The 14,179-nt window shown below is 41.1% G+C and overlaps 1 protein-coding gene across 3 annotated transcripts in view; it reads right to left on the bottom strand.

Moving 5' to 3' along the window:
* Positions 1-14,179, bottom strand: part of AGPAT4 (1-acylglycerol-3-phosphate O-acyltransferase 4) — an 81,569-nt gene that overhangs the window by 53,877 nt on the left and 13,513 nt on the right. For 2 of the 3 annotated variants that reach the window (XM_064414873.1, XM_064414872.1), the window contains exon 2: positions 10,927-11,157. The exons of the other annotated variant lie outside the window; for it this stretch is intronic. In XM_064414873.1, the coding sequence (XP_064270943.1) occupies positions 10,927-11,104 (178 nt within the window). In that variant the 5' untranslated portion in view covers positions 11,105-11,157. The remainder of the gene's footprint in view (positions 1-10,926; positions 11,158-14,179) is intronic. 3 annotated transcript variants of the gene reach the window in all.

A 14,179-nucleotide genomic window follows, 5' to 3' on the forward strand; every position in this document is an offset into this window, starting at 1 on the left:
TCTTCCAATCCAGTCACAATCAGCATCTATGAGAACTGTGATGTATTCCACACTAAGTGCTTCCTACCTTGGTTCTCTGTCATTTAGAAGAAACTGAGGACAAAATGTTCCTAAATTATTTAAAAATAAAACCCAAGATTGATTGCTTGCCCAACCTTTGCTCTTATGCCAGCTTCCAAGCACACTTATGTTTGAAATTTTTATTGTTATCATCCTATTGAGGTTTGCAGTATTCAATTTCCTTATTAGGGTGCACTCTGTTTATTTCAGTATGAGGGAGTTGATTCAGGTCGTCATTTTACAAAAGGGGGAGTGGGTTAACATACTGTGGAACCCATCCGTTAATATATATTTGAAGCCAAACTCATGGCAGAGAAGCAGCAGCCTGCACAGCTACCTGTGCTCAACTAGCACACCACAGCTACTCCATGCAGCCAGGTCATGGCATGAAGCTGCTGAAGGGTCTGGGGCCTTATGAGGAGCAACTGAGGGAGAAAAGGAGGATCAGGGGAGACCTTATCATTCACTACAGCTACTTGAAAGGAGGCTGTGGTAAAGTGGGGGTCGCTCTCTTTTCCCAAGTACAAAGTGACAGGACAAGAGGAAACTGATCCAAACTGCATCCAGAAAGGTTTAGATCGGATATTTGGGAAACCTTCTTCATGGAAAGGGTTGTCAAACACTGAAACAGGCTGCCCAGGATCTGAGCCATCATCCTTAAAAGACATGCAGATGTGGCTCTTAGGGACATGGCTTAGCGGTGGATTTGGCAGTGTTGAGCTGATAGTTGGACTCAATGATAAGGGTATTTTCCAACCTTAATGATTTCACGATTCTGTGAATACTTTAACTCAAGCTAGTCTGGTTTTATCCATGTGAACAAAGAAGCACCCCAACTCAAGCTGTACTACTCAAGTGAGGACAAGTCATTAATCACAACAGAACTTTAGCTTCCCATATACAGTATGACAATGAGAAGTGTGAGTATTATATTAGGAAGGAGATGGGAAGAAAAAGGGTGCAAGAAAATACCACTACTTGAAATACAAAAACCCCCAACTTGCCCAAAGAGCACAGCATCAAAGACAAAATAACTCTCCAATTTCATGGAGCCATTTATCTCTACCTTTGACATCAAATGGAAAACAACTGAACTTGCAGGATCTAAGGACAACTGCTGCTTTCATTTCATTTTTCAATTAAACCATGCCTGCTCTATTTCACTCTTTGGTTGACTTGGTGACTCAGGCTGTATCAGGCTCTCGAGGCAACATGATTCTTGTCACCACTGCCAAAGCACACACCTCTTTATGTTCTCCAGTGCTGAACCTCACTGTCTCCAACTGTGGGCTGTGACTTTCATCAGACCCACACAAACCTGACATATTAGTCACCACATCAGTAGCCCCCAAAAACACATCCATTTTGACTAATTGGTCTTTAGTTCATTGAAATAGTTTTTCAAATTAACTATCATTTTCCCCTTTTTCAAATATCACTCAGATAATGGTGACTCATCAAATGCTAGCTTGCTCTGTTGCAAAGCTAAAATAAATTGCTTTAACCTAGACATACTTTGTTCTCAGCATGACTGGGCAAAAACCTCACAACACAATCTATTCCAGTGGCATCAACACTGAAGACTAGATCAACAACCCTGAGTACAAAGCCATCTGCCCCACCAAGGACAAGCCTTCAGGATTACTCTCTGTTCCATGCTGTCCATTCCCTAGATCAGATTAGATTGAGCTAAACTGAAGGATTCAGCCTGAAGACTGTAGAATAGCTGGAATCTCTGCACTAAGTAGCCAAAAGCAAGAATGGGCCAGAAGGCACTGCATGAAAAATAGTAATATATACCCGTATACAGCTGTACAGTGTGGAGGATTTTGTGAACAGCTGGCTAGCTAACAAAGGTCACACTGACATAATACCGTTAGTTAGGGATGAAGGAGACGAGGATAGGAGTCAGCAGTCAGTGTCCAAACCTGGCAAGGGCACTGTGCCCTTGGTGCAACATCAGGATGGGGGAGAGGTTCGTTAGTTAGAAACATGAAGAAAATATGTAAACAGCTGCAGCATAGTAGCCTCAAGAATGATAAGGTAGGCGTAGTTAGCTGATAAGTAACTAACCAATAATGAACTCGCTTTTTGCAATATGTATTAGCCTCATTAACACCAATATAAATGTATGTGCCTATCAATAAAGTTTTGAGATTTGCTGATCACTCATATTGAGTGCTGCATTTCTTCCGCCGATTACCACAAATGGTGACCCCGGACGTTAAATCGGTAACGGCAACCACGGTGGATCGGTGAAGGAGTTCGGGTCCTACAGCAGCAAGGACGGCGAATAAGCACTGCTGAAAAAGCGAAAAGTGCCGCGCCCTGGGTGACCTTATAGAAGAGCCCGGCCGATACGTGCTGCCGAGACCTTGAAGGGCTGCAAAAACGTCGACGTTCTCAAAAATGGAAATGGAAATGGAAATGGAAATGGAAAGGCAAGCAGCATATTATTTATTTACTTGCTTTTTAAAAAAGCGTCAGGTTAAGGACATAGACTTGCAGAAAGAGCTCCCACAGTTGTTAGCTTACGGGTGTGCACAAGGAGTTTCTCAAAATCCTTATACAGTACATGAATTAACAGAGTGGCGTAAGTTCGGGACCAAGAGGGCAACGGGGGCCGCGGGAGAGCCCGGGGCAGACGCGGCGGCGAGAACGCGTATGGCAGTGGTGGCATGCTCGGTGCCAGCGGCGGGCACGCGCACCGCGGGTCCAATGACACGCACGGTGACAAAAACTCGCACGGCAGCCGTTCGTGGAGAAAGCGCACAGATCGCGAGGGAAGTGCCAGCCAGGGCCGGGCCAGCCAAGGCGAGACGCGGGGACCGAATATGCGGCAGCGACAAGCGCAGTGCCAGTGGTAGCGGCGGCGGACGCGCAACAGTAACGCGAAACCCGAAAGCTGGAGCTGGGAGGGCTTTTTCACTTTTTGCAAGCGCACAAAAGCACCAGCGGTGTGGGACGTGCTCCCGCTGGCTGCGGGTGCTGGCGCAGAGCCAGGGGGAACCAGCCCGAGCGGAGATCCAGGCAGAGCGGAGCCCAAAGGAGATCGGGGCTGCGCGGGTTCGGGCGAGGGCGTTCCTTTCTGCACCCCCGGGATAGCGCAGACTGAAGCTGTGCCCAAGCAGGCAGAGACGGGCGCGGGCAGACATTCCTCAAAGCACCGCCCTGTCACAGCTGCCTAGCAACCACAGCAGACAGCCCATCGCAGCAATTCAAACAAGTGTCTGAGAAAAAACAGGTCAGGAATTTTCTTCAAGATCAGGATGAAAAAACTTCTGAAAATTCACACAGTGCATCATACAGCAGATGTTATACGGGGCATTTTACCCAACTGTTCCACAGGCTTTACAGTTTGTTTACCAGTTTTTTGGGGTTTTTTTTGTAAATGTGTTTGCTTTTTTAAAACTGTTAGAGTATTTGGTTTTATTGCTTAAAGTTTCATGACTTCATTGCCTTTCCCTTACCTGAGGCAGGAACAACCTTTTAAGGGAACAGAATCTAAATAAACTTCCTAGTTTCTGTTTGGACTACATGTGAGAAGATTTAAACTGTAATATTTCTGTATACTATGGTCTTTATAGTCTTTGCTCTCTTCTATTCATTAAGAGATGGCATTAGATAAATGGATGTAAATGTGCTAATTGTTTTTGTACTGTCCTTATTTTAAGTGGAATTATTTGTGTTTGAAATTATCTGTCATCTTTCTCAGTTTTGTTTTTAAATATCTATGCAAACTGTCCAGCTTTACCAGCCTGTTATCTTTCAGTTAATGATTGTTGTCAATCAGTAAGAAATCTCAGTATAACAAAATGCCAGCTTAATTCATTAAAAAAAAAAAAAGAAAGAAAAAAAAAAAAAAGAAAAAGGGAACTGCTTCTATTGTAAAAAATTATTCCCAGGGAAACAAAATGTCATGTAAAGATGAAAGTATTAGTAAAGATTTAATTACCCAAGGTGTCTTGGAAGACAAAGCATTTGGGAAAGGTCAATCAGACCCTGTTGTGGGGTCATCAGTCGATTTCCCAATGATTCAAAGTTTTAAGAATTATTTATATTAAGTTTATAACCTTTGTTATTTTCAGTTTTTGTAAGTAATGCTGATAGATAGTGATTGTTGTTAATACTAGATGAATACTTTGGGAAGGTTGTCTTAACCCCTTCAAGAACTTCTTGTTAGGGAGTTTTCAGATTTTTGTGATGAGAGTTGTTGTTGGTGTGTTGTTGTGGTGTTTGCAGCCGGCTTTCATGTGTTTTTCTATTTTTTTTGTGTGATCACCTGCAAGACACGTGTCTCTTCAGGATCCTGTCTTTTATTTCCTAACTATTTAGATGTTTTTGAGGGTTTTTATCCAAATTGCCAGTTTTGTAGTTCTTTTAATTATTATTACAGGAATACTCCAGCAGAGAATTCAAGAAGTTTGCTGTGTTTGGAAAATCTCTGTCTTGACAGAAACTTCAGAAGGATTCAATTGTTTGATAATTTAATTGGTTTGTAACCCTAAAGTTTTTTGTTTATAAGGATTGTTTTTAAAAAATCCTGTTTAAAAAGTATGTTAAGTGACACTCACCAATTAGAGTTCGGGCTCTGGCCAAGCTCTAGCTCTATTTGGATGGAGTGATTGACAATCAACCCAGATGTTTTCTGCATCAAATAGTATTCAAGTCCTTTTGACTTGGCAATTTGACCATCTATGACGGCTGAGCCATTTTCAGAGGTGATTTGGAGAAACATGAATCCGGACATGATTTCTCCAATTCTCTGTCATTTTAAGGTTTATCAGCTGTCGCAGACTCTGGGATAAGAGTTCAGTGTTGTAGTGTTTGGTAATTTTCTGATTTTGTATGTGTTGTTGATTGTGTGTATTATCTGAATTTATTCCTAATTACTCTTATCTTAACATTTCTCTATGTAACATTGCAAAATGAAACCAGGACCCATTCTTCACCTCTAAGATTTTGAGAAAATTCTTCATTCCTGCGGGGACGTGGGATTTGTTTGTGTTTTAACAGGTGCAAAATCCAGATGGATTTCAATGAAGAATGTGAAACTTTATCAAGAGCAAGAGAAACGTTGACCATTCAACAAGCAAAGAAGACAGACAGATATTGGACTGTGTGACACAAGGCAGTGTCCGGAGACGAGACCTTAACCTCCCTATACAGCTGACAGTTTGGTGTGGAACTAAATATTTACTAGGTGCACTTACTCAGCAAAACAGAAAAACGGGGGAGGTGTGGGCCTTGGAATGGATATCTCCTCCACTTCAACAGCATAAAACCCTTCTTCAAAAAATTGAAATTTTGGCTGAGCTGCTCAAAAAGGGTCGTGAACGGACACTACAGATCATGGGAAAGGAGCCTGATCAGATACGGGTACCAATGAAGAAAGATACATTGACCTGGTACCTGTTAAACAGTGTGGAATTACAAGAGGCACTGTTAAGAGCCGGAAGTGTGATTGCCACTGATGATATCCCCAATATACCGTTGAATTGGGTAGGGCAATGGGGTTGGATTCAATGCCCAAAAAAGTCACAGAAACCCCTGTCGGATGCTATAACAGCCTACACGGATGCGGGAAGAAAATCCAAAATTGCTGCAGTGACCTGGCAGGAAAAGGGACAATGGCACCATCAAATTCTCCAGGCCTCCGAGCTGGATACTTTACAAACGATGGAGTTACTGGCTGTTGTTTGGGCCATGATGCATTTTTCTGGGCCCCTCAATATAGTGACAGATTCTTTATATGTCGCTGGAGTATGCGAGCGAATAGAAGATGCCTCTATAAAAGAAGTTCAGAACAGGAGGTTACATGAGCTGTTTATACAGTTACAGAGGGCAATTAAGCTGAGGAAGTATCCTTTCTCTGTCATTCATATCAGAAGTCACAAGTGGGATATTGGTCTGGGAGAGGGTAATGCACGAGCAGATAAGCTAGTCTCAATCACACATGTGACTCCAATTCCCAGGCAGACTTTGGCCAGAGAGGCACACTCCATGTTTCACCAAAATGCAAAAGGCCTCCATAGAGAATTTCAGATATCTCTGGAAGAGGCACGGGCAATAGTCAAAGCCTGTCCCATATGTAGTCATCATAACGGGGGCTGTGGGTTAGGTCTAGGGGTTAACCCCAGAGGGCTGAATACAAATGAGACCTGGCAAATGGATGTCACACATGTTGCTGAGTTTGGAAGGATAAAGTATGTGCATGTTACTATAGACACCTACAGTCATTTTATATGGGCCACAGCACAAACTGGTGAGAAAGCAGGGCACGTGGAGAGGCATCTCAGTAGCTGCTTTGCTGTAATGGGAGTGCCACGACATATTAAGACAGACAATGGACCTGCCTACTGCAGCAAAAGAATAAAACAGTTCATGCAAATGTGGGGGATAGAACACGTGACAGGCATCCCTAATTCCCCGACAGGACAAGCGATTGTAGAGAGAGCTAATGGTACTTTGAAAAAATATCTAGGTAAATTCAAAGATATTAGAGAGCCGCAAGAGAGGTTGCTAAAATGTCTATTTGTTTTAAATCACCTGTGTGTTTTTGGGGAAAGCAAAGTTCCTGCTGTAATTCGTCATTATGTAACAGAGAAAGATAGTGTGAAGCAGGACGTATGGGTAAAATATAGAGATCCCAAGACAGGACAATGGCAAGGTCCTGCTAAGGTATTATACTGGGGCCGCGGGTATCTTTGTGTTTCTACCCCTACAGGATCCTTGTGGGTACCTGCTAAATGGACCCGAGCAGCTGTGTTAGATGGAACCGGACCTCAGACAACTGAGCGAAGAGGACGGTCGGCGAGTGGAGGCAAAGCTGCTGATCACCATTCGACCGATACTTCTCAAGCTGAAGGACAGTGTAGCTTTGCCATTGACCGAGCGATTGATCGGTGTCAATCTCTGGACTGTATACTAAGCCTGATTCCGGCGCTTCATACGTTTTATCATAGAGGGCCTAAGAGATTAGCTTGTATTAAGTGTCAAAATACTCAGTGTGCTGCATGGATATTGTTCTTTTGCGGGGGGTGTCAGCAAACTAAGTGGGTGCATCAGTCACAGTTACCTGAACTGTGGTGCAGAAGCTGTGCATTTTATTGGCAGCGGGACTCCTGGCAAGCAGAACTCCAGGCCTTTACAGGATTACCTGGCCGCCAAGGGTTACAGTTGTATGAGTCCCCAGAAGAGAAAATTCTCGCATGGTTTAGGTGGGAAACCCAGCACTTTGCCAGACGCGCTTTAGGGCAATCTCAGTCGTGTATCCTACAGTCTAAGTGTGGTCGGGGCATTCCCCTCTCCCAGCTAGATGTAATAGGTCCGATTCTGGGGGATCAAGATCCTAACCAAGCGTGGGACGATTGTTTAAGAGCTCTAAAAAGATTAAGTCTGGGCGGCTCAAGAAAGAAAAGGGGGAGAGGAAGGAAGAGACATTCTTAACGGCTTGTGGGCAACCTGTTAATTCCCCAAATGTCTGGATGGTTCAAAACAGCGCCCAGGAAAATCAGGGTGATGTGGCAGACTTATGCTGCTGTTTTATTCGTATTTGCTCTCTTAATAGACAGCCCAGACATTGCCAAAGGAGTGGGAACCCACCAAGCATGGGCCCCATCTCAGCCCAAGACTAATATCTGGATCACCATGGCAAATTTAACTAACCAGGAGGCTATTTGCTTGTCGTTATCTTCTCCCGGTAATCCATTTACAACCTGTTTGGTTGGACTACCGGCAGATCCCTGGCCATGCCCATCAAAAATACCCACCTGAAAAACCAATGACGCCAGGGTCAGTGTAGATAACTGGGACCAATGGATTTCTCATTTTCCTATAGCACCACAGGAACCCCAAGAATTGGAACTGTTAGGCTCAGTGATGGCTGGTGCGTGCCTTAGGTTTAAGCATAAAAGTCAGCTGCCAGCCAAAAACTATTCTACTATTGTAACCTCCAGCATGGCCATTTACCGCAATGCAACGACCTGGTGCAATTATACCACAAAGAGGATGTCGATCTCATCAAATGACCCTATTCAATTACCAGCAGGTTACTTTTTAATATGTGGGGATCGTGCTTGGTCCGGTGTCCCATCGATGCTGAGCGGGGGGCCATGTACAATTGGTCGCTTGTCTCTACTCACAACCAATACGTCAATGATCCTTAATATGAGCCGCTGCTATCACAGAATTAAAAGAATGGCCCATGCGTTTACTGCTGACTGCAAAGATGATGTAAAATTTTGGTCCCCAGGGGCCATAGTGGCAGCATCCTTTTTAGCTCCAGGGGTATCAGCAGCAGGTGCCCATGCCATTTTAAACAAGCTAGGGTGCTGGCTTGCTAAGCAAACTAATGCCACCTTTTTAGCACTTTCTAACCTTTTGCTTGATGTTGATTCTATTCGCTATGCAACGCTTCAGAATAGAGCTGCAATTGACTTCCTTTTACTGGCACAAGACCATGGTTGTGAAGAATTTGAGGGCATGTGTTGCATGAACCTCTCTGATCATTCCCAGTCCATTCATTCCCAGCTCTCTGAGCTGCGAAGGTTAACTGGAAATTTACAGGTAGAATCGGGCTCTGGCATTGATGAATGGCTCAAATCTTTAGGCTTGGGATCATGGTTGCGCTCTGTTGTTAGAGTCATCATTATAGTAGGCATTATAGCTTTGTTAGTAGTGTTAGTTTTGCCTTGTTTTTGCATGTGCTTACAGAACATGGTTCAAAGAATGATATTTGCTGCATCTAATCAGACTATGCTTGTGCAACAGAAAAACAGGGGAAGTGTGGAGGATTTTGTGAACAGCTGGCTAGCTAACAAAGGTCACACTGACATAATACCGTTAGTTAGGGATGAAGGAGACGAGGATAGGAGTCAGCAGTCAGTGTCCAAACCTGGCAAGGGCACTGTGCCCTTGGTGCAACATCAGGATGGGGGAGAGGTTCGTTAGTTAGAAACATGAAGAAAATATGTAAACAGCTGCAGCATAGTAGCCTCAAGAATGATAAGGTAGGCGTAGTTAGCTGATAAGTAACTAACCAATAATGAACTCGCTTTTTGCAATATGTATTAGCCTCATTAACACCAATATAAATGTATGTGCCTATCAATAAAGTTTTGAGATTTGCTGATCACTCATATTGAGTGCTGCATTTCTTCCGCCGATTACCACAGTACAGTATCTTCTACATGCCATGGCTTCAAACATACACTATGCTGCCAGGCAAAAGGTAAAAACCTGGCCAGATTCAATACCACTCTTTGTACATGTAAATGAATAGCACTTGCAAACTCAATACTTCAGAGACATACAGACAGCAAAAAAGAAATTTTTCAGAAAGAACATCTTCTCTCCATTACAGAAGTAATAAAACAGCATCCTAAATTTATTTGGGACTATTCACTCTGACACACTTGAAATTTAAGTAAAAAGTCTGCTTTAAAAATGTGCTTTGAATCATTACTTATCAGAGTCACTGATGAAAGATAAATATTCCCTAGTGGCCCTCAAGTTGAGGCATGTGACAGATTTCTTCCTCACAGTTGATTTTGAATACTAACAATGTTTTTCCATTTCAGGCTCCTAACAGCAGAAAAGGTTAAGTGAAAGAAACCATTTTGCTGCATTTCTACAGCACAATTGTTAAACACTGTACTGAAGGGTTGTTTTCCCTGGTACAAAAACATCCATAAGTCACTTAGCATTGACAGTGACATCACACTTGGATAATCTTTAAGGAGCAACAAAAAGCATGCATTTTTCAACAGTTTTCTGCTAAGAAACTACTTCTGAGGTTTAGAAAGGCCCAGGGAAATCTCTCTGGAAGGTGGACAGATTTAACAGCACATTCCAAAACACTGAATGAATTCCTAAATACATTAGCATTTCTATAACAGTTTCTGTGAAGAATTCTCTCTCTGTACATTAATGCAGTTATGTGGAAGTCAGAAGCAGCAGTACAATAAAACTGCTGAAACTGCAATTGCAGCTCTTTAAAAGCACATATATAAACAAACTGATTATAACAAGAAAACAGCAAATGCTCTGATAATTCACTGTTGTCAGGTGAAGATTCCACTAAACTCCCTCTAACAGAGAACAAACGAATGGGTACACCTGTCACTCATTCCACTGGAATTACCTGTTTTATGAAGTGCTAGTAAACTGTCACATCTCAGCAGTCAAAGGTCTGCTCTTCCTACAACATCCTGAGCACATGCTCCCATCTCTCCCAGAAAAATCAATATCACTACCATCCCTGCTTCTTTCAAATGATTACAGGCTACCTGCTGTATTCTGCTTTATAACTACATGAATATAGTGAATACATACAGCTGCAGCTTAACATCTGAAATCCTATTCAAAGAAAAAACAGTTTATAACTGGCCTAAGAAAAAAGCACATGAAATCGAGCAGTCTTCCTTTTTTTCCCCTGTTATTTCCCAGTCCTAAATAGGATTTGCACGTGAAACATTTAAACCAAGATCACAAACAAAATCAAAGACTGAAAGCATTATTGGAAGTGACTTGTTAACACTGTAAGCCTACAGATAATAGCTGAACTTGCTGAGATGCATAATTTGGTCAATACTTCTCATTTGGTTTAATGAAACATGATGGATAGCCAAATGAGAGACAATCTTACTTTAACATCCTAAGTCAAGCAAGTATCCCACTATAAAAGAGCAAAACATTTCAGCAAAAGAAGATATTTCAACAAGGCATACATCTCTTCATACAAGTGCAGGTGCTGTAGGAAGCAGACATATAGGCTTTGAAATCCAGAACTTTTCTGCCAATTCCCTCAAGACAAAATATGAAAATACTTAAACCAAAAGAAAAAAAAAAAAAAAGAAATCTTACGGCTTGAAATGCAGTAAGCCAGCCTGCAGTTGATCTTCCTGAACAGTTGCTTGTTGATTGGCCAAAGTATAAGTGTAAAGAGTTGAATGAAGTTAATGATCAGTCCTGACACTATAAATATGTAGCAGATCAGAAGGTGGCAAATGAATTGCGACTTCAGAAAGCCAACGATGTCCATGATTTGCTGAGAAAGCAAGAGGATACCTTCAGACACAAAATTCAGAAGACAACCTGCAAAACCAAATAGTATCAGCAGTTACAGAGTGCATTCATTTCTACAGACAGACTTAAAACAAACTTCATGCTTACACTTAAATTAAAGTCTATTGTAGGAAAAGGCCTGATGTCAGTATTTGCAAAAGTAAAAACATAAAGACAATAGTGTATTTGTGAACCAATTTACATTTGGCTTTGGAAACAAATTCTTAAATTTCAATCTTAACTCTGCAAAACCTGTGAGCATATGATTCTACTCCATGAACTACAATACTCTTCTATAACGTTTTCATTGTTAAAATATAAGCAAATATTTTGGTTTGAACTAATGACAGTTTTGATATGAACTTTATTTTTATTTAAATCGTCTGTACTTCATGAGACATACACTGTCACATCTGTCATCTTCAAGAGCAGCTCCAAAGTAAATGCAAGCTTTAGAGCTTGGTTAGGTGATGTGCTTTTCTCTACAAGCTATGGTCCCCAAACAAGAGGTAGCAGCCCCTTAATTCTAGCTTTATTGTCTTCTTCCCCTCTCATACTCAAATAACAGTCGATTTTGGCAAGAGAATAAAAGCTTGGCTATGCACAATACATACACAATTTGTTCAATTATTCCTTGACACTGATTCTGTCAGTTATAATCCATAAACCCAGAAATTAAATATCAGTAACAGTATAAACCCGTGACCCAGAAGCATTTCCAGAAAGGAATCAATTCTCAGGATACTTATGAAATGTTTGTATAATTTTGGAAAGGTCCAGTCCAATCTTAGCAATTGAGCATTCAGAGGAAATGTCCTCTGCAAAGTATTCTGACCTATCAAATATTGTACTGACCTCCCCCCACCATCGCTACCACCACTGCTAGAACGAACACACCTTGCAGTAAAAACAACCCCTTATTCTGAACACAGTCAGACAGGAGGTGTTTCTGCCATCCTGTTCTACTCCTCCACTGTTCCCCCTCTGAGGATGGAGCATGGAAGAGTTTTCCCAGGGAGGAAGCCCTGGGACAGTATTTCTGAATGTGCCAGTCACATGCACTAACCAAACAGCAGCTGTCAGCAGCCTAGGGAATTAACTGCTGAAAAAAATCTTTATGCCTATCCTTTTAGTTTATATGAGACCCCATTATGTGAGGCACTGAGTCTGGATCAGTGACCTGAAACATTTCTTTTACTGCTCTTTGCTGACTCTGCTCGCCACAGCAAAGAGCACACACAAGAATTGTTGCAGAACCTTCGGAAGTTATTTAGCCAGTTTTTCAACCGCAAGGAAGATGAGGAAAAATTTAAGAAAGATAATCTGTATTGTTGCATAATTTATATAAAGAGTTTATGGCAGTCCCAAGCCTATTATTAGAAGACAAAATGTGCCCTTTTGTTCCCTTTATCTTGCTGTACTATTCAGTACCACAGCTGACACCAGCTGTAGCTCAGAATGACAGAACAGGCCTCTATTCATTGTAGTAACCACTGTCATGATACTCACAAAAAGCTTTTCCAGCTTTAACAAGCCTTCCTATTAAAGATATGATTCTTAGGGTGGCAGACAATTTACTAGCTTGGGCTTTGACCAAAGGCTTTGTTTTTGAAGGCTAAGCAGAATGAGAAATGTTGTCTAGTAGGAACCACTGTTGTGTTTCTTCTCTAATCAGTCCAGTGAACACTCAGAAGACAAAGCCAAAAAATTAAAAAGGCAACAACTTTCTTTAAAATAGTCAGAACAGAAGCAACCAGCTACTTGCAAGTGGATGGTTTCAAAGACTCTACAGTGTCCAAAACCCTGATGACTGAGTTTATCCTACTGTCCTTGGCTGTGATGAGAAAGTTTTTTTGTGCTAGTCTCCCTGTTTAATTCTATCCCACAGAATCACTCTAAGGTAATTCTCAGAGATCAGTAAGCCAGGGGATAAAACATAAAAACAGCAGCCACAAATAAAGACCAGAGCACTGCTTATTTAGTGAAGACATGAAAACTCACTATTTGATATAATCAACATAAATCTACTGTAGAAATCAGATGACAGACTTAGTAACAAAAATAATTAGTCTTTTTGTCCACCAATTAATCCAGTATTTTTTGTTATCTTTTTGTTACAACAGATACCAAACTTTATTAAAACATTACGTTTATATGAATCATTTACTTCCCGCTGTGTTTTAAAAATAAAAATTCACAGAAATAAAATAAACAAATACGAGATAACCCTGATAAAACATAATTATTGCCTTACGATTTTATTAAGCCACAATGGAATGTCTGAAAGTAATTAATTCCTCACTTTCCTACTTCAGTCATCAAACTTCTATTTGGTAAAGCTTCAGAGAGCTGTTTTAAGGCAAACTAAATCTACTTAAGCAGTACCATCCAAACGCTTCTAACCTAACTTACTTGCAAAAGGAACAAGAAATGAGAGACACTGCTTAAATTCTTTTTTTTCCCGAAAAGTGGGAACTACACAGAGAAATTTTGTCTTTTGACTATAAAATATGCAACCTAAACATTGTATGTGGAATGGTAGGTAAGTTTCTGTTTCTCAGACATAAACTCGTAAGATTTTTTTTTACTGTTTTCATTACCCAAACTCTAAGAATGAAATTTATTCTTGGTACAAGTAACAAAAAGAATCAGTTCTGATCTTATGAATGAGGTCTAGAAATATGCATTTAAGAGTCCACTGGAACACCTTACACTTTGTCTTTCTAACAGTCCTCTGGGGTAACATCAACATAACACCAGTTTAAGTGATAAAAGAGTCCGGTCTTTAATTCTTAATCCATGATGGTGGTTTAATAAATTAGTGATTTCTTTATAGATAATGACTGAAAATTGCAGCAATCTTTTAAAAACAAAAGGGCCAATCAATGCATTTTCTCAGAAGCTATTAAGATCAAAATGCTGCCAAGAAGCTCTCTTCTATCAAACACCCCTTAATTAGGAGAAAATGGCTAGCTAGAGAATCTAATCCAGACAGGGACATTCTTTATAACAGTTTTCCTTTGGATACAGAAGAGTCAAACCTCAAATGTCT

This window comes from Passer domesticus, chromosome 3 (assembly GCF_036417665.1).
Source record: "Passer domesticus isolate bPasDom1 chromosome 3, bPasDom1.hap1, whole genome shotgun sequence".
Lineage (NCBI taxonomy): Eukaryota > Metazoa > Chordata > Aves > Passeriformes > Passeridae > Passer > Passer domesticus.